The sequence below is a fragment of the Rhinopithecus roxellana genome, chromosome 8 (genome assembly GCF_007565055.1).
Source record: "Rhinopithecus roxellana isolate Shanxi Qingling chromosome 8, ASM756505v1, whole genome shotgun sequence".
Classification (NCBI taxonomy): domain Eukaryota; kingdom Metazoa; phylum Chordata; class Mammalia; order Primates; family Cercopithecidae; genus Rhinopithecus; species Rhinopithecus roxellana.
In genome coordinates this window covers 33,563,614-33,582,093 of record NC_044556.1, presented here as the reverse complement: position 1 = coordinate 33,582,093, position 18,480 = coordinate 33,563,614, and the positions used below count along the sequence as shown (strand labels likewise).

Here is an 18,480-nt window from a genome sequence, read left to right as displayed (position 1 = left end):
ATGGATGGGCTCGGCCGCCGCCTTCGAGCCAGCCTGAGACTGAAGCGCGGCCATGGGGGTTAGTGCCGGCCGGGGAGAGCGCGCTGGGACGGCGTGGGCGCCGGGGAGCAGGGGCTAGGGCCGGCGGCTGGGGCCCAGGGGAGGGCGGCACGGGGCGTCGAGATCCGGGAGCAGTTGGAGGGGGACTCAGGAGGCTGCGCCGGGGCAGGTGAGCGGGAGGGAGCGCGGGGAGAGGGGAAGAGGGTCAGGTGGGGGCGGGGGCGGGACACGACGGTGAGGCCAGGCCTGCGGGGGCGAGGGGGAGGCGGCGGGACACAGGAAACCGTTGTGGGGCCCCGGGGCCACGTGTCCTTCCATCCAGGAAGCTTGTGGTGCAACCGCAGTGTGCCTGAAAGCGCCCCGGTGGTGGTGCCCTCCCAGAGGCACTGCCTCAGCTCCCGGGGTGCCCGCCGTCCCACCCCATCTCGCCGCCCTGGGACTGCTCCGTGGCCTTTGCCCAGTTCCTTGGAGCCAGCGCCCCTGCCCCTGCCCTGCAGATAGCCACCGGCCACAAACACAGGTCTCCTCGATGACGTTACCACCCCCACCCACCTGCGGCCAAGTGCCTTTCAAAGTGTGGCCTCCAGCGGAGCGGCAGTAGAACCTGCACAGCTGCTGCTTTCCAGCGTGTCGCCCAGACAGGGCACCCCTTCCCTTTCCCTCAGCCCCGCAACAGTGAAATGGACATAATTCCCCCGTCCAGGATTATGGGGATTAAATTAGAAGTCAACTGCTAATTTAAAGCAGCAGCTTCTTTTCTTTCTTAGCAGAGCCCTGGGATTGGAAGGAGAGCAGTTAGAAATTCATTCATTTATTAATTCCTTCGGCAAATATTTGTGTGGCTTACCACTAGCCAGTCCTATGGCTGAGCAGCCATGACCCTTAGATACTTTGCCTAGAGGTCCTACCGTCTGAAGAGCAAAGAGTGGATTAGAAAGTGAGCAGGGGCCATTCCCAGACAGCCTGCCCTTTCCAACATTGGCACACCAAGGAGGCCAAGTGAGTCCCTCTCTTAGCCCAAGCCCCAGAGTTGGGAGGGCCTCAGGGAGTGAGGTCAGTGCGCCCTTCTTTGAACTGCAGTGACCTCTGAGTGTTCTGTTCTTCATCCTGTTGCCATTCCTCCTGCCACACCCTGCTCCTTCCCCCTTTGCAGTGTCCTCTCTAGACACAGATCTCCAATATCTGGCCATTCCAGCTGCACCATCAGGGAGAGGTCAGAAACCACAGTTTGGGGCAGAGGCCTGGGACCATGCAGTGGTGGGAGCAGAAGGCAGGATGAGGCTAACATTCTCTCTTCTCTGGAGAGCACTGGCCCGGTCTGTCCTGGTCTTCCCAGACCCTGTGTGAATGGAAGGGGTCTGCCCCCTGCAGCCCAGGAGAGACATTCCAGTTGTTCCCACCCACCTCTACCCCAACACCAGGCACTTCCTGATTCTGCCTGGAGGAGCTTCCTGATACTGAGGAACTGTAAGAACTGAGGCCTAATACTTTTCTGGCCAGGAGCGTGTGTCCTGTTCATCTTCCATACCATCCTCCACCTGCCTGGGGATTCTCCCCCTTCCTCTTTGCCTTTCTGGCCCCAGGACAGTTGCGTATTAGGAGTGTGTGTGCGTGTGTGTGTGTGTGCGTGTGTGTGTGTGTGTATCCTGGTGACAAGGAGTGATGTGGTGGTGGTCCTGGCTTGACAGCACCTGAGCTGGAAGGGATGGGCCAGCTTCCCAGATCAAGGCTCCGGAAGGTCCTCTCACCTATATTCTGGACAGATCTGGGACTTCAGTCAGGTGTCAGGGAGAGGCTTTCTGGTGGAGGAACAAGTGTAACCAGATTCCTGACTTCCCTAGAAAGGGTGGCTCCTTCCTCAACTAAAACTCAGGATAATAATTCCTTTCTAGGGCACTGGAGATTAAATGAGATACCTTATATGAAACATGAGTTTGATGGAGGTTAGTTTTCTCTTATGCTTTTCTCTCCTGTGGATAACCCCTTTTGAAAGAGGGGAGAAAACAGTCTTTTGCTGCATTTCTTGGGCCTCATCCCAAAAGTCTAATTACTTTCTTTTGTCAATGATTTCTTAATTTTGCTATTCTCTTGGCTTTCCTGATAAAGCAGAAGAAAATGATCTGAAAATGCAGCCCAAAAGATTTAGGGAAAGGCATAATTTCGTTAGAATCTGGAAATGTCAGTGATAAGATTCTGTTTCTCAGTGTCCTTTGAAAACCTCTGTGGGATATTTGATGTCAAATGCATCCAGAAGGCAGGAGCATGGATGTGGAGCTTTCCTAATCCCCATTCCCAACAAATCCTGCCAATTTTAATAGCCTTTGAATTACTTTATGCCTCAGTGTCCCCATCTGTATCAGGAAGATGCTTGTTCCTTAGACAGGTGGTAAGGCTTGTGCAACAAGTCTGTGTAGCTTGCAAGTAAGGTGTGATGTCTCACCCATTATAGCATTTGAACATCTTTCTTTACTGTAAATGAGTTTGGCCATAAGTCCTGGCTTTTACTAGTCCCACAGAGCCAGGTCTAGAGCTCTTAGAAGCAAAGCAGCTGTTTTCCCTATCCTAGCACCCCACTCTCTTCCAGAAGGCTTATTCTTATTCTTAGTAGGAGTGGCAAACACTGGCGCCAACCCCTTTTGCCCCCTGCTTTCCCTTTGAGACAGCTTCCTGGCAAAAGCCTTCTCTGCATTTACTCATTCAGGGGTTTCTGTGAGAATCCAAGGTGATTTTTTGCTATTCCTTCTCTCCTACCTAGTCTCCAGACACAGCAGTGGGCTAGCAGCTCTGCCTGTAGCTTGGGCAGTACAGCTGACCTGGTCTGATCCAGAGGAAGGCTGAGCAGGTGTGAGGGTTGGGTGGAGGTCACCTGGATGCTTTCCACTGCCACAGAATCACCCTCAGGCTGCTGGTGCAGTCAGTCCCCTACCTTGAGCTGGGGACAGTCTCCTGAGCTAGTGCTTCCTATTTGAGAAGAGGGACTCTGCTGGAACCCTGGAATGAGTGCCAGTGACAGAACTCTCCAGCAGGTGAAATTCGCCATTGTAGCTATTTCCAAAATATCACGAACTCTGGGCTTAGAGATGGGTTTTGCTCTTCACTGCACCATCAGGAAAGGAGGCTATTGGATATTGACTTCCAGAACTCTTTCTTTTGTTGTAAGAATTAATCTATTTGGATAATTATTAGGCCAAGTCTATTTATCTCAATCAGGAGAGGACAGTAGCATCCCGGCTGCAGAGAGTATTTGGGCATGTGCTCTAGGTTGGGAAGTCCTGGAAGTTCTAGAATTCAGCAGGTGGCCTTGCTGGGGTTTTTGACTTCCATTGACCAAGTTGAGAAGTGAAAGGTCAGCAATCTAAGTGATGGAGATATAGGATCCCTATCCTGAGACCAGCCAGTTTCCACTGCCCACAGTCTGACGCTATCCACTGTTGTCCACTGTTCTAAGATTGTAAATAAACTCTTTGCACAATCTGCAGCCCAGATTCAAAACCCTTAGCCCAGGAGTAGCCAGACCTTTCTGGCTTCTTTCAGCTAGAGGTGTTTGCTCTTGACCTTTTCTCTCGCCACACCCTGAGGCCCTTGGGAGGAGCTGAGATCTGCACTGCGGTGCCAGGATGCTGACTCTGTTGGTGCTGGCTGCTGTTGCCTTCCTGGGTCCCGTCACATCCTTCTTGCTCAACTACTGGGTGCACAGGATGGAAACTTCTCTCCCCTCTCTGGAAGACAGCGCGTGGCTTGGCTTCACGGAGTTGTGGCTGGAGACTGAAGCAGCCCCTTTCTCAGGCTTTCTGTCACCAGTCTGTCTGTGTTAGGGGAGTGGGGAGTCCGCTCTGTCCTGAAGGCCCAGAGATGGAAGGACAAGTGGTAGGCCGGGTGTTCAGGCTCTTCCGACGTCGAGCAGGTCAGGACTGGACTGCCCACTTCCTTGTTTTTAGGGTGACCCTCTTAGGCGGGACTGTTTCTTCTTTGAAATACTCCTTCCTCCTCTTACTTTATATCTCGGCCTCCACATGGTTCCCCATGTGACTGGGCCAGGCGGCTTCCTCTGTTGGTTTTTAAGAGCTGGTCATGCCCTCTGTGGGGCTAGTGTGGTCACAGTCACATGCCCTTTGTGCCTGTTCTTATTCACTTAGTATGAACTAAACTCTCAGGCCATATTGTTCCAGGACTGCCAGAAGCACCCGACAGGTTATGCAGTGTCTGTGGTACCCTGGGGCCCTGGCCTCCACGCGGCCTCTCCAGCACATTTCCATGGCTTCCGCGTCAGTGTTTTCTTTCCTCTGCTTGGTTCCCCATGGTTTCAAGTCTACCAGGGCGGGTGTGGAAACTGCCCATTTGGCCCTGATCCTGAGTGACTGGTGGTGCTGGCCAGTATCCAGGTATCTCAGCATTGGCAAGGCGTCCTTGACGTGTGGAGGTCACCCAGATTCTCACAGACTCCACTCCAGGAATGGATCAATGAGATTATACTAAATGGGCTCTGGTGTCTTGGTTTCAGGACCGCCCCAGGACAATTCGGGGGAAGCTTTAAAGGAACCAGAAAGGACCCAGGAGCACTCTTTGCCCAACTTTGCTGGGGGGCAGCACTTCTTTGAATACCTTCTTGTGGTTTCTCTCAAAAAAAAGCGTTCACAGGATGATTACGAGCCTATAATCACCTACCAATTTCCCAAGGTAAGGACTGAAGGAGGGGCGGGGCCAGTCAGAGGACTGGGGTGTTTGGAAGGTGGTAGGGGTGGGTGTTCTACCTCCTTCTCCCCACCCTACCAGGGCTTGAGCCTGGAGCTGCCCTGAGCTCTGAGCTCGCTGCTCTCCATTTCCTTCTTAGCACAGCCCCAGTTCTCTGTTATCACCCACAGAATCTAGGTCTAACTTCTTTGTGAGGGACTGACCTAGGCTTCCTAGCAGGGAAACTAGGCTAGATATTTTGCCTTTTAGGGGACCGCATAGATCTTCCAAATCCCATTTTCAGTCACCCTTCTCTGTAGAGAAGTTTACCTTCTGCCAGACCTCCTAGAATAAATCCCCTCTCTGGGATGTGTGGGAAGGAAAGAGTGGGGCAGCCATGTAACTGGTAGGCAGGCATAGCCCTCTGCCCGAGCCTAAGCATTAGACTCTTTCTTGTCTGATCCTGTACCAGGTAGAGGGGTGGGAATCCTCATTAACCCTTCTCATTAGGAGGTGTGCCAACTGAGCTGGCCGCTTCTCTTCTCTGATGTGGTGCCTCTCTGATGTTGTCCTCTCAGAGGCCTGGGTCATTTCAGGGCCTTTCTATATTCAACATGGCCCTGTCCCCTTTCTATGCAGATCCTCAATACTGAGGTCGAACTCAAGCTTATGTCGAGTTGACTGAGGAGGGGCTGTTTCAGCTTTGGAGTTGTTCCAACCAGATCCAGGATGCAAACTGTGTAGAGTGATGGGCAAAGGCACCCTTTGCCCCTATGCTAGTGGAGAAGCTTATCCCTAGACTGCTTTAGAGCCTCAAAGGAAACCCACCAGCTCTGAAGCCCTCTCCTCCTACCTCTGCCCCCAGCTTCACATCCACTCGTCTTTTCCTTTTCCTTATAGCGGGAGAACCTGCTTCGGGGTCAGCAGGAGGAGGAGGAGCGGCTACTCAAAGCTATCCCCTTGTTCTGCTTCCCAGATGGGAATGAGTGGGCATCACTCACCGAGTATCCCAGGTAATTGCTCAGCAAGGGTATTGGATTTGGAGAGAAGGAACACGTGTGAGTTCTGTGGCTCCTGTAGCCTCCCTCACTGTTGTCATTTGTTGATTTTCAGCCCAGGAGTGTAATCGATTCATTTGAAAACATCCGGCCTGGGGTCCCTCAAGGCCAAGGATATTAGCTATCAGTTTGATCAGTCACTTCTGTCCAAAGAGCCAGATTCTTCCACCTGTCTTAGAAGCAAAAGTTGCTGCTTTTAATTCTGCTATTGGCCCAAGCTGGACTTAGCAGAAAGCAGTTAGCCTCTAAGAAGGCGATGTAGCAAAGACCCTTCTAGCATGAGCCCTGGAATTCGACTGCTTGAGCTTTGACTTCACTATTTATGAGTTGAGTGACCTTGAATAAGAAGCACCCTCTGGCCTTAGTTCCTTCATCTTCAAAGTGGGGATAATAACTGAACCTGCCTCAAAGAGTTGTTTTGACAATTAGATGAGATGATGTGTTTAGGGCTCGATACCAGTGAGCCCTTACTCCTATGATTAATCAGCAGCTCCACTTCGCCCTCCTCTCCACCCTCTAATCCTGACCACTTTCCTGTTCTAGAATCTAGTGAGCAATGCAAATCAAGATTTGTCTGCTCTTTCTTAGGGAGACCTTCTCCTTCGTTCTGACCAATGTGGATGGGAGCAGAAAGTTTGGATACTGCAGGCGCCTCTTGGTCTGTGCAGCTCAGAACTGCCCCTTCCTTTCTGCAGTCTGCTCAGCTCCATGGCTGGGCTTGTTCAAGCCTTAGCTGTAAAAGTCCAGGCTTGTTGGCAGCACCGGTTGTAGAGAAAGCACAGCCCAGGACCTTCTGCCATGCTAGTGCTCCCTCTGCAGCCCCACAAGCACGAAGACCTGATGCCCCTTCTCCCCCTGCTGGTCAGGCTCTGGTCTGTGCTCTCTCCGGCTTTTGATAACTTTCCTCTTTGTGAGAGGCTCCAAATGACTCCTCTCCCTGCTGCTCTACCCAGGCCTGCTTACCTTGGACCCTGGAGCCTCCCAGAGCAGAGGCTGGGATTTGGACAATTAGTTTCAAGTCTCAGGTCTCAGGAGGATTCCCCAAGTCACCTTTACAGTGCTTTCCACCTTAGCCATTTCATCTCTAAGGCACACTTTCTTCCCCTCTTTGCTGACCCCAGATTGTGTTGGCACTGAAGGCGGCAGCACTGGCCCACCAACTCACCCAGTATCCTCAAGGATTTCTTCTTTTGACCCTGGTGGCCACTCTGACCTCCCTGCTGCACCCACCATTCCCCATCAATTCTCCCTCCCCAGCCCTCAGCCTTGTGCTCCTTCATACCCAGTTGGGAGAAACCCTTGGGGAGGCTGCAGCACTGAAGAAGCCTCTCTGTCCCTCCCCAGCCTGCCGGCCCTGGCCCTCGCCTTCCCAAAGTGTACTGCATCATCAGCTGCATTGGCTGCTTCGGCTTGTTCTCCAAGGTAGGGATGGAACAGGATTCCCCAGGGCCTGTTTGTCCTGCCCATCTTCCAGGCTCTCTCTGGCTGCCAACCCTGCCTGTGCAACCTAAGCCCTTAGTGGAGCTCTTCTCCCATAGCCAGAATCAGCTTTAAAGTACACTTGGGAAAACTGAGGCAAAGGGGCATGCACTTGACTTAAGGGAAAAATGGAAATTGAATCTAGGGGACTGGACTCCCTGCAGCGACAGCTACTGTTCCCCCTCTAGCCAAGTAAGAAAGTAGTTGAAGTAGGACAAGGGGAAGAAACTTCTGCCCTGAGTTTCAATTTCCTCATCTGTCAAATGGATATAATAATCTCACCTTCCTATCTCACTGGGTGGTGTGAGGTATAAATGAGGTGATATATGGGAAGACTCATTATAAAAGGCAGAGCACTGAACAAATATGAAGGAGTTATAAGACCCATTCTGACTCCTTCAAGGGTAGAAGAACAGTTGAGGTCCCCAGGAATTCTGCTGGAGCTAACTTGAGTGCCAGTGTATCTGAGTCAGGATTTGAGCAGAATCCATGGGGGTCATGCCATCCATTGGTGACCAGAAAGGACTTCATTATGCTCTGACCCCAGCAGGACCTTTGGAGGAGGAAGGGAGAAAACTCTGTCAGTTTTTGCTTGGGTAAAGAATTCCTTTGTGCAGTGTTCCTAGGGATGGAGGCAGTCTCTGACCCCGGGAATCTATAGTGGGAGTTGGAGGACAGAGTGGTACCAACAGGCTTAGGCTTCTAGCCTCCTGCTGCAACCAGCATAAGTGGACATGGTACCATCATGGGTGGTGAGTTTACCCTGGGATGACTTCCCAGGGAGGTGCTTTTATGTTAGTGTTAGGAGAGGGGAAGAATATGGATTGGTAGAGAGATAATAAAAAGGAAGCTGGAAAAAAGCAGGTCTTACGTGGGAAATAAACTGCAGATTATTTAGCATGAGCCCAGCCTCTGCCAGGAAGGGAGAGACCAGTTTGTGGAGGGCCCTAGAAGATACATGAGGACCAGCTGAACCAGTATGGGAACATTATGACGCTCAGGGGCATGTAGAGTCTCTACCACCTGCCCGATAGTGTCCCTTTGAGCTGTGCCTCCCGTGGTTCTTTTCTCTGCAGATCCTGGATGAAGTGGAGAAGAGACATCAGATCTCCATGGCTGTCATCTACCCGTTCATGCAGGGCCTCCGAGAGGCAGCCTTCCCTGCTCCTGGGAAGACTGTCACTCTCAAGAGCTTCATCCCCGACTCAGGCACTGAGGTGGGTTAGCAAAATGGGTGAGGCCGTCCCTAGTTGGAGAGGGTAGGCATCTGTGGCACCTCTTACCACTGTTCTTCCATTAACCAGGTGAAAGTACAGAGAAACTGAGCCAGATGGGGACTAGGACTTGGTTAGAATGAACAAAGCTGAAATCAAGCCCAGATTTTCTGATCCTTCTAACTTGATACCCACAAGCACCTAGTTACTGCTCAAGCCACCAAGACTTTTATTTATAATAAACAAACCATGTAAGTTGAGGCTTCTGGTGCTATAAAGGACTTTTCCCTCAGCCCCCAGACTGCCAGCTGCCCCCACCCCCACTCCACTCTCCTTTGTTTGTCCTGTCTCTACCTTACAGCCTCCATCTGTCCATTTCTTATCATCCATCCCCACCCCCGAGTCTCCACCCATGCATGGTGGAATGCTATTGTTTTAAGGCACCAAGCACACTGAGGCAGCAGGTAGAACACTGTTCTAAGAATTCCAGTCCTGACCCCTGGAACTCTGAATAGTCTCTGTGCCCCTTTGAAACTTGGCTTCCCCACAGGAAAATAAGGGGAGAGGCTAGAAACTTTCACTTTCTAGAAAAATTAGTACTGAATGCTTGCTGTGTGCCAAACTATACCATTTTCTGGGAATACAGTGGTGACCAAAATGAATGTGGTCCCTGAACTTTTGGAGCTATAAGTCCACTGGGGAAGACAGATGTTAAATAAACACACCAGTGCATGTTGAATCAGAAATTATGTAATGGATGAAAGGAAAAAAGAAAAAAAACAGGGTGCTACATAAGAAGAAGATGGGAAAGTATCACATGGCCAAGGGGGGGCCTCTGTGACCTGAAAGAAGGTAAGAATGAAGGGAGTAGAGCAGTGCAGGAGGAGGGCCCCCACAGTGAAGGCTGCAGGCAGAAAAGATATAATTGCTCAAGGAACAGAAGCCCATGTGCTGAAGCGCAGTGAGAGAGGGGTGTGTGCTCAGGGAGGCAAGTGAGGGAGGGTGCAGGACGTTATGGGCCGTACTCGAGATCATGTCAGTGCTGTCCTTCAGCCAATTAGCAGGGGAAAGAGAGACAGGGTCAGATTCACTCCTGGGGGAAGGAATAGAGGCTGGTAGAGGCCCAGCACTACAGGGTCTGCACAATCTTGCAGTGTAGTGACACCTTCTCTCTCTCTGGTTTCCCCACAGTTCATTTCACTGACACGGCCCCTGGACTCCCACCTAGAACATGTGGATTTTAGTTCTCTATTGCACTGTCTCAGTTTTGAACAGATACTTCAGATCTTTGCCTCTGCCGTGCTGGAGAGAAAAATCATCTTCCTGGCGGAAGGTCTCAGGTGGGCCCAGCCCCTGAACTGCTCACCTGAACTGCCCAGCATCCCTGAGTTCAAGGGAACAGACTGGAGGTTATCCAAGGAAAATGGGCTGTAGGACCCATGTGCCCACCCTCCTGTTTCTAGCTCCTTGTTCTTTAAACCAAGAGAAACAGCTGTTTTGAACCACCCCCACTGCCTCTTCCTCCACACAGGACTGCTGCCTGGGCCTGAGGAATGCTCCTGACTTCGCTAAGGGAAGGACAGGAAGTATTCCTGTGACAGCTCAGGTGGGACCAGTTAGGGTGGATGTAGACATGATTCTGCCCTTGCAAGGCTGAGGGAGGGTGGAGAACAGGGCAGGAGGTAGATACTCATTCAACAAACATTTATTCTGTGTCAACTGTTTGCCAGATGCCAAACATTGGGAAATACAAACTTCCCTTCATCTGAAGGGGATGCAGAATTATATAGTGGTTGAAAGCACGGGGATTGAAATCAGCAGAATTAGGAGGTCTAAATCCAGTTCTTCTACCTTTAGCTATGAGGTTGCCCTTAAGTTAGTTTGTTAACTTCTTGAAAATGGAAATAATGATTGTGATTACCTCATAAGGTTGTGGTGAGGATTAAATGAAATAATGCACATTAGGCACCTAACACCCTGCCAAGCACATATTGCTGAATGCTAGCTGCTATCCTTAAGTTCACAGTTGAGTATATCCCTGTGTGTAGTGGAAGCAGGGTACTATTGTGCCATAGTCTCTACCTCTTAGGGGCTTCAGATCTGAGAAGGACATGGGGAGACGTAATAGAATGGAGAATGAAAAATGTCATAAAACAGTAGGGGTGGGGTGGACCTTCTATTCATATCTGAGGAGGCAGATAACCAACAATTTTAGGTTGACAACCCTGCTTTTATCTTTTAGGGAAGAAAAGGATGTTGGGGACTCAATAGAAGTCAGAGGGTCAGGTGAATGCATGGGTTTCAGAGGAAAGGAAACTTGGGCAAGCAGTGGGGTCTTTGTGTTGAAGATTCTGTAAAAATGGGTGATAACCAAAAAGGAACTAGTTGTAGGTAATCCTTGAAGGGAGTGGCATCATATTTTGCTTTGGAAGTAGCTCTTTCACTCCCAGTCCTGAATGGAAACCAGAAGTTCCTGTGTGGCTAGAGCTGGGATTCTGCCTTTCCTCCTCATATCAGTGTTTGGAAAGTGGAGGCTGGCAGGATTTACCTCTCAGACATTTACTTGCTTCAGGGAAATCCTACCACTCCCCACTTCCTTCCCACACTGAGTTTTTCAGCTCCCTGAAACTTAGCCAGGGAGGGGACTTCCAGTCAGCTAGCCTCTCAGAGACTCAATTTTGCTAATTCAGGAAGTGCTAGCTTGAAACCCAGAATTGAAACAAGGATTCCCGCATCTGTGCTTTTATTGGCCTTGACTTTGAGGCAATTTGGCTGAAGGAAAGAGCCATGAAAGCCAGGGGAGAAATGAGAAGACAGAGAGTGGGACTTCGTGTGTGTGGTGGCAAGAGGAGTAGGGTCCAAGTTGTGACTTGGGCAGGAGTGACGAGAAATGCTTCACTGGAAAGTCTTGAGGAGCCACCTTTGTGGGACTTTCCGTGGAATTGCTGGGCAGAGGTTCTTAGAACCTGGGAATTTCCCAAGCTACTCAGGCAGCAACCTGGTAATCTTTAATACCCTTGAGTGCCCAGAGGGGGCTGTGTAGGGGCAAAGGCTGGGGGTGAGGTTGGATAGACATAGGGAGGTAAAAAGGCTTTGCCTCTCGGCCGAGCCTCCAGTGCTTACTTAGATGTTTGTTTCTTAACTACACTGTGAATTCCTTAAAAGCAGGGTCAGTGTCTTGCTCTTCCTGGTACCCACATCTGTGGGGTGCGCTCACAGTTGTGAGCACAGGTTGGGGGCTCAATCAATTATCTCCTTGAATGAAAGCAACTCTTCTTCCCTCTTCTCTTCAGAGTCACTTTTATTTTTGGCCAGTAGTAAGTTGAGAAGACTAACCGGGAAAAGAAGGGTCAAATCGAGGTCCCCCTCTTGATAGTGAAGCCTAGGCCTCTCTAGTTTCTGTCCCTCCCTCCCAGCAATGTACATTCAAGCTCTGTGACCAGCATGGCCCCCAGACTTGCCTTTCTGCCATGGGCACGGGCAGCACTGCTGGAGCTGCTGTTGGTGGTGGGCGATGACAGGTGTGTAGCATGGAGGTGTAGGGGCCTCCTGACTCTCATCCTCTGTGCTCTGTCCCAGCACCCTGTCTCAGTGCATCCATGCTGCTGCCGCACTGCTCTACCCCTTCAGCTGGGCGCACACCTACATCCCTGTTGTCCCTGAGAGCCTTCTGGCCACCGTCTGCTGCCCCACCCCCTTCATGGTTGGAGTACAAATGCGCTTCCAGCAGGAGGTCATGGACAGCCCTATGGAAGAGGTATGATGTGGCAAGAAGAGTGCATGATTTGGAGCCAGGTAGACTGGGATTCAGATCCCAGCTCTGCTGCTTACAGCTGTGTGATTAGGGGCAAGTTACCTTACCTCTTTAAGTCTGAGCTTTCTCATCTCTAAAATGGGGATAACAGTGTTCACTCCCTAAGGATTCTGGGGGAAACCACCTGCATAGAGCTCCTAACCTGGCACCCAACACACAGTTGATGCTCAATAAAAGCAGGCTCCCTTCCGAAGGCTTTCCCTTTAGGCATAAGGGGCAGCGGATAGCTTATTCAGGGGTGATCAGACTGTTCTATGCCAGCTGACCCTGATGAGCAGTCTTCGGGGTGTCCCATCTCATCCAAATGGATGACCCAGCTGGTCTATACAACACACACCCCATTGGAATGTATTTGAATTCCTTGGAAATGAGCTAACGTGGCCCTCTGGCAAACTGAGTCTTAAGAATGCAGCAAGTCATCTTTCTGAGTAGCTCAGAGCTAAGTTGGTTAATGAGGATATAGGTCTGAATCCTTTTTCATTTTGTTAGCTTCTTACATCTTGGCAGTACCCCAGACAAACCAGAGGACTCAGTTGTGAAAATGGGCATTAAAAGCATAAATCTATCCCCACTGTTGGAAAAATAACTCAAAGCATGTGCTTTAGAGTGGTCAGTAGGGACTTTCAAAAGATAGCATGTTCCTATATCTTAAGCCAGAAGAGGGACTTGGGAATATCTGCCCTGGCCATAACCACTGACTCATTCCAAGAGATTACTGAGCTCCAGAGACTTATCCAAGGCCACACAGACAACAGTGGGACCTAGCACAGATAAAATCATATCCCCTCCTATAGAAACTATTGCTAGGAAGTAAAGAAGAAGGCTGTGTTTCCTTTCTTTGCTCCACTAGCCCCTCATCCTTCCTTAGGACTGCTGAGTACACATGCCCTTTGAACCAGCCTTAGCTTTGTGACTAACTGGGACAAAGTATTAGCCCCATGTTTAGCAATAAACATTTAAATGTCCCAACCCCAGAAGTTATGAAACTTCCTGACTCTGCAGCTCCAGCTCCCTGGAAGCCGTGGCTCCTCTCCTGATGGCCAGACTCTGGCTTTTGGTAAGGGATTACTCCACAGACAATAATATGCCCAAATACTGGAAAGAGTTCTGGGAACAATCTTGAAAAACAAATTATTTATACACACACTTTCCTCCCAATCCCTCAAAGGAACAGTCTTCCCTCCATGAAGGCATCTGAGCCTATGTATACAAGTGGTTTCAGGCCTGGACTAGTTCAACTTTTCTCCCCTGACGACAGATAATTACAGTGCATGCTCTATTTTTTGGCATACTTTCCACTCTCTTTCCTTGTATTTGGAAGAAGGGACAATGGAGGGATCATTCTCTCTATTGTCAAGACCAAGGGTCACAAATGGAAAAGAGAGGCCCAGCAGGCATTTAAATGACCAACACATGATTTGGGAAATTACGGTAAACTGGTGGGAACATTCCCTGCCTAAAGCAGGCAACTGCTACTCAGTTCCATCTGAGTGTTGGCCTTTAGAAATGTGGACCCAGTGTTAGATCTCCTGACTTTTCAGGAGAAGCTCCAAATCCAAATTTTTTGTGAGATAGTCCAGTTTAAATATTGGAAACCAAATCAATTATTTAAAAATACTGTAAGGATCAAAGAAACAGATCTGCTGGTTGGAATCAGCCAGCAGGGTGCCTATTTGTAATCTCTGGTCTAGACTGAAGGCTCCCTGGGCAGTTCCAGCCCTGTGCTTATTTTACCTGAGGACTGTAGACACATGGTCTCCTCATTTCCTTTCCTTTCCTCTTCCTGTTGACCCTGGGCTCATTTCTTTCCTTTGCTGTTTCCTGCTGGAAGGCCCAAAGCTGTGAGGGAGTTTTTTTTTTTTTTTTTTTTTTTTTTTGAGATGGAGTCTCGCTCTGTCACCCAGGCTGGAGTGCAGTGGTGTGATCTCTGCTCACTGCAAGTTCTGCCTCCTGGGTTCACACCATTCTCCTGCCTCAGCCTCCAGAGTAGCTGGGACTACAGGCGCCCACCATTACGCCCGGCTAATTTTTTGTATTTTTAGTAGAGACGGGGTTTCACCGTGTTAGCCAGGATGGTCTTGATCTCCTGACCTTGTGATCCACCCGCCTCGGCCTCCCAAAGTGCTGGGATTACAGGAGTGAGCCACTATGCCCGGCGGGAGTTTTTCTAATAGAAAATTGTACATAAGTTGTTGCAAGCATGAACAAAAATAAAAAGATGTTGGTCTCTGTTCTAGAGAGCAGGGAGTTGAAGGGGAATCATAGAGAGAAGAATGTAATCTCAAGAATATCAGTCTAGGCTTGGAAAAAAATTGGTTCTCTTATTAGCAGTAAAGTGTGACCTCGGGAAGCTTCTTTGGGTCTGTTTCTTCATCTTCAAAATGGAGATGGTATCTGCCTCACAAGACTGTTGCTTAAGATCAAATGTGTAAAGCACTTATGTGAGCAATCTACTAAATGCTCCAGGTAGAAGCAATTTCTGCAATGTTTTATTAAGGGAGTGACTGGCTGTGATTTCTCCATCTTGTATTTCCCTTCTACCTTAGCTCTTTCTCCTTCTCCCTTCTCACAAACACCCATAGTCTTTCCTCAGGAAGGGAACTGAGATTTCCAGAGGGGAATGGTGAGAAAGGAGAATGCTAGACAGGAAATCAGAACTGAAGATATTGATTTTGTTGCTACCTGGGCTGAAAGATACAGCCACAGGCAGAAATCAAGATGGTAAATCCTCTAGAGGTCTATGAAGAAAGGGGACCAGAGAAAGCCAGTCTATGTTTATTTCAGGTCCTGCTGGTCAATCTTTGTGAAGGAACCTTCTTAATGTCGGTAAGTGTCTGGGTTCAGATCCCCTGCAGGTCTACCACCAACTCTACCACTCTAGTTTCCACTTACTTAAACAAACATTAAGTTCTTTGTTGAGTGAGAATCTGTGCTAAAAAGACCGCATCTCTCTCAAGGAGCCCATGGACATAAACACAGATGACTTCACTATAAGACAATCAGTGATAGTGCCTTTTAAGCAAGGGATATAAATCAAGTACCACCGGGGTGGAGAGGATTCCTTGCTAATGTCTAGAGTCAAACTAAAGGCCAAGAAACAGCTTGTGTTGTTTCTGTCCCATGTGGCTGATTATTTGTGGGTGGAGTAGGGGTGTAGAATTCATGCCCTCCTTATGCTTTTCTGCCAACCCGCTTCACTCCACACTTCCTTCCTGCTTGACCTTGGAGCTCTGTCCTCCTCTAGGTTGGTGATGAAAAAGACATCCTGCCACCGAAGCTTCAGGATGGCATCTTAGACTCTCTCGGTCAGGGGATCAATGAGTTCAAGAGTAAGTCCTTACTCTTATTTTGGGTCTCTCCAGGGAGTGCAAGGGTGTGATTCTTAATCATTCCCTTCTAGAACTAAAATGAACTCACTCAGCAGTCCTAGAACCAGCCCTAGAGGCCTAGAACCTAGGGCAAGTCTGAATTTGGGATTGTATTCTTCCTAAGCAATGGCAGAGAACCCATACCCAGATTGCCATTTCAGTCAGTAATTATGAACCCTACCCTACGGCTTTCCCCAGGAGCTTTCAGCCTGCATGAAAGCCATTCTTGGAGGTGAGTTTGGGTAATTTCATCCTTCTGCTACCCTCTGAGATGGCCTTTGTATCTCCTGCAGCTGCAGAACAAATCAACGAGCATGTTTCAGGCCCTTTTGTACAGTTCTTTGTCAAGACTGTGGGTCATTATGCTTCCTATATCAAGCGGGAGGCAAATGGGCAAGGTCACTTCCAAGAACGACCCTTCTGTAAGGCTCTGACCTCCAAGACCAACCGCCGATTTGTGAAGAAGTTTGTGAAGACACAGCTCTTCTCACTTTTCATCCAGGAAGCCGAGAAGAGCAAGAATCCTCCTGCAGGTAGTGACAGTCCCCATCAGTCTAAGCCCATAGAAGGTTACCTCTAGAATACAGAGGAGGGGAAAGAAATAATATTTCTCTTTAGAAACCCACAAAATAGGTGTAGGCTGACTTTTATTAGTGGAGTTGAAATGACGTAACCCGAAACCTAAGAAAATGTCTAATGGGCTGCCATTTTGTGGAAGCTGGTTTACTCATTAGCCAACAGGACTGAGCCCTTTCCTTTGTTTCAGTCTAGAGCTAATTCCTGCTAAGTATCTATCCTCTGTTTATGGGCTCCTTTTTGGACAGAACTGAATGTTTGGATCTCCAGAAGCCTGTGAGGCCAGAGACATCCTGGCAGGGATGGGAGTATGGGGAGCAGACAGGATACTTCTGATCCTTATTCCTGAGCTCATTATAGTCTGCCTGATCAGATCAGATGCCTCTAACACCTGTATCTGAACCCACAGGCTATTTCCAACAGAAAATACTTGAATATGAGGAACAGAAGAAACAGAAGAAGCCAAGGGGAAAAACTGTGAAATAAGAGCTGTGGTGAATAAGAATGACTACAGCTACACACCATTTCTGGACTTCAGCCCCTGCCAGTGTGGCAGGATCAGCAAAGCTATCAGCCCCCCAAATCCATAACCTCACTCTGAGTCTTGGTATCCAGGTATTGCTTCAAATTGGTGTCTGACATTTGGATCCCTGGTATCGATTTCTCAGGACTTTGGAGGGCTCAGAGCTGCATTTTTTGCAGAGGTGACAGGTAGGAAACAGTAGTACATGTGTTGTAGACACTTGGTTAGAAGCTGCTGCAACTGCCCTCTCCCATCATTATAACATCTTCAACAGAGAACACACTTTGTGTTCGAAAGGCTCAGCCTCTCCACATGAAGAAGTCTGTGGACGTGTAAGGATGAGAGTAAAGAGGAAAATCTTATTTTTATGTGTGTCTTTGGCTTTTACTATGGGTGGAGAATGAGGAAAATAAGGCAATGAATATGAGAATCAAGTGGACTACAAGTGGAGGACCTGGCCATGGTGGTCCTGAACCTTGGGATATGTTTTGGAGTGATAGAATCATGGGGGGCAGCAGCTCTACTTCTTCTAAGAGGAAGGGTAAGAGATACTGGTAAAAGCAGCAGCAGCACTCGACACACAGGGCATCCAAGTCCTTGGTTTGGAGTCAGGTGTGCTTTCCAGAATCCTGGGAGGAGAGGCTCTTCACTGAAAGGAAGCAGCTTCAGTCTTGAGTAATTTGAGGATAGGAATTTCAGTCAACAGCAGCCTGTGAAGAACACTACATGGCTTCCATAAGTAGGTCGGTTTCCCCATCACTTTCAGTTTGCACTAGTCCTTTACCTTCAGTCTTGGACATCCTACCTCCAACTGATCTTTATTTTGAGCAGCACAGTTCAATTCTTTAGCTAAAGATGAAGGGATCTCTGCACTGACGTTCTTTCCCTTTGAGAAAAGAATCATAATTTTAAGAGTCTGAAGGAGTTTAGTGGTCACCTAGTCTCCCCTCCCTTGATACCTCTACCGATAGTTTCTACTCAAGCATTGGGAAGCTTTTTTAGAAGAATCTTATCTTCAAAAATTCTACCTTTTTAATGCGTGTATTTGTGGCCCTCAGAAGTTCCTAAATTCTGTACAAAGAACACAAAAGTTTCTGGAGGGTGGAACAGGGCATATTGAAGTTAAAGCTAATGTAATTTGCTTTTGGGAGTGCAGAGACCTACTGCAGGTGGCAGATGTCCCACTGTCCACACACCATGCTTAGCTACACTACTATTCTTCATAGCTTCTAGGAATTACATTTTTTTTTTTTTTTGGTAGTTTATGGCAGTGGTGCCTAAATATGGTTGTACCTTCAAAGGTTTCAGAAAAGGAACTGGAATCCTGAGAATCTTGTGAAAACACCCTCTAATGCCTCATCACAAATATACCAAATTATCTCCAGTGTTAGGACCTGGAAATCTGTACTTTCTTAAAAGGTTCTTCAGGTAAGGTTTGCTGAGGCTTATTAGAAATGTACCCTTGATTTGATGCTAATGCTGTATTTAGGGCTGAAGGATGCACACACTAAATATCTGAGTGCTTTTCAGATTCCATCTATGCTGAAAAAGAATGTAAGAGAATAAACACATTTCAATTAGCCCTCAACATCTTGCTTTAGAGCTTTAGCCCACTAAAGCCCAGTATAGTATAGGAGAGAACACTGCACCAGGTTTCAGATCTGGATTCTAATTTTTGTTCTGAAAAATAGCAACTGACACTGGCATGCCATTTAACCTCTCCAGGCCTCAATTTCCA

The 18,480-nt window shown here is 48.7% G+C and overlaps 1 protein-coding gene across 2 annotated transcripts; it reads left to right on the top strand.

Moving 5' to 3' along the window:
* Nucleotides 1–17,110, top strand: DENND2D (DENN domain containing 2D). Of its 2 annotated transcripts, none has more exons than XM_010359106.2 (12): nt 1–58; nt 4,541–4,716; nt 5,611–5,723; nt 6,357–6,426; nt 7,113–7,190; nt 8,324–8,464; nt 9,653–9,801; nt 12,041–12,218; nt 15,060–15,101; nt 15,520–15,604; nt 15,937–16,176; nt 16,629–17,110. In XM_010359106.2, exons 1-12 carry the CDS (start codon nt 1–3, stop codon nt 16,703–16,705), a joined length of 1,407 nt encoding a protein of 468 aa, XP_010357408.1. In that variant the 3' UTR covers nt 16,706–17,110. The 2 variants fall into 2 exon arrangements, with proteins under 2 accessions (XP_010357408.1, XP_010357409.1); XM_010359107.2 differs by lacking the exon at nt 1–58 and adding an exon at nt 3,654–3,943 and having other exon boundaries at nt 16,629–17,076.
* Nucleotides 17,111–18,480: the final 1,370 nt, after the last annotated feature.

What these genes read in the sequence shown, in the direction of transcription:
- DENND2D (XM_010359106.2), top strand. Translation starts at nt 1, where the DNA reads ATGGATGGGCTCGGCCGCCGCCTTCGAGCCAGCCTGAGACTGAAGCGC. An exon ending in TCACCTACCAATTTCCCAAG is followed by an intron (nt 4,717 to 5,610) that starts GTAAGGACTGAA and finishes TTTTCCTTATAG; the next exon opens with CGGGAGAACCTGCTTCGGGG. An exon ending in GATACTGCAGGCGCCTCTTG is followed by an intron (nt 6,427 to 7,112) that starts GTCTGTGCAGCT and finishes GTCCCTCCCCAG; the next exon opens with CCTGCCGGCCCTGGCCCTCG.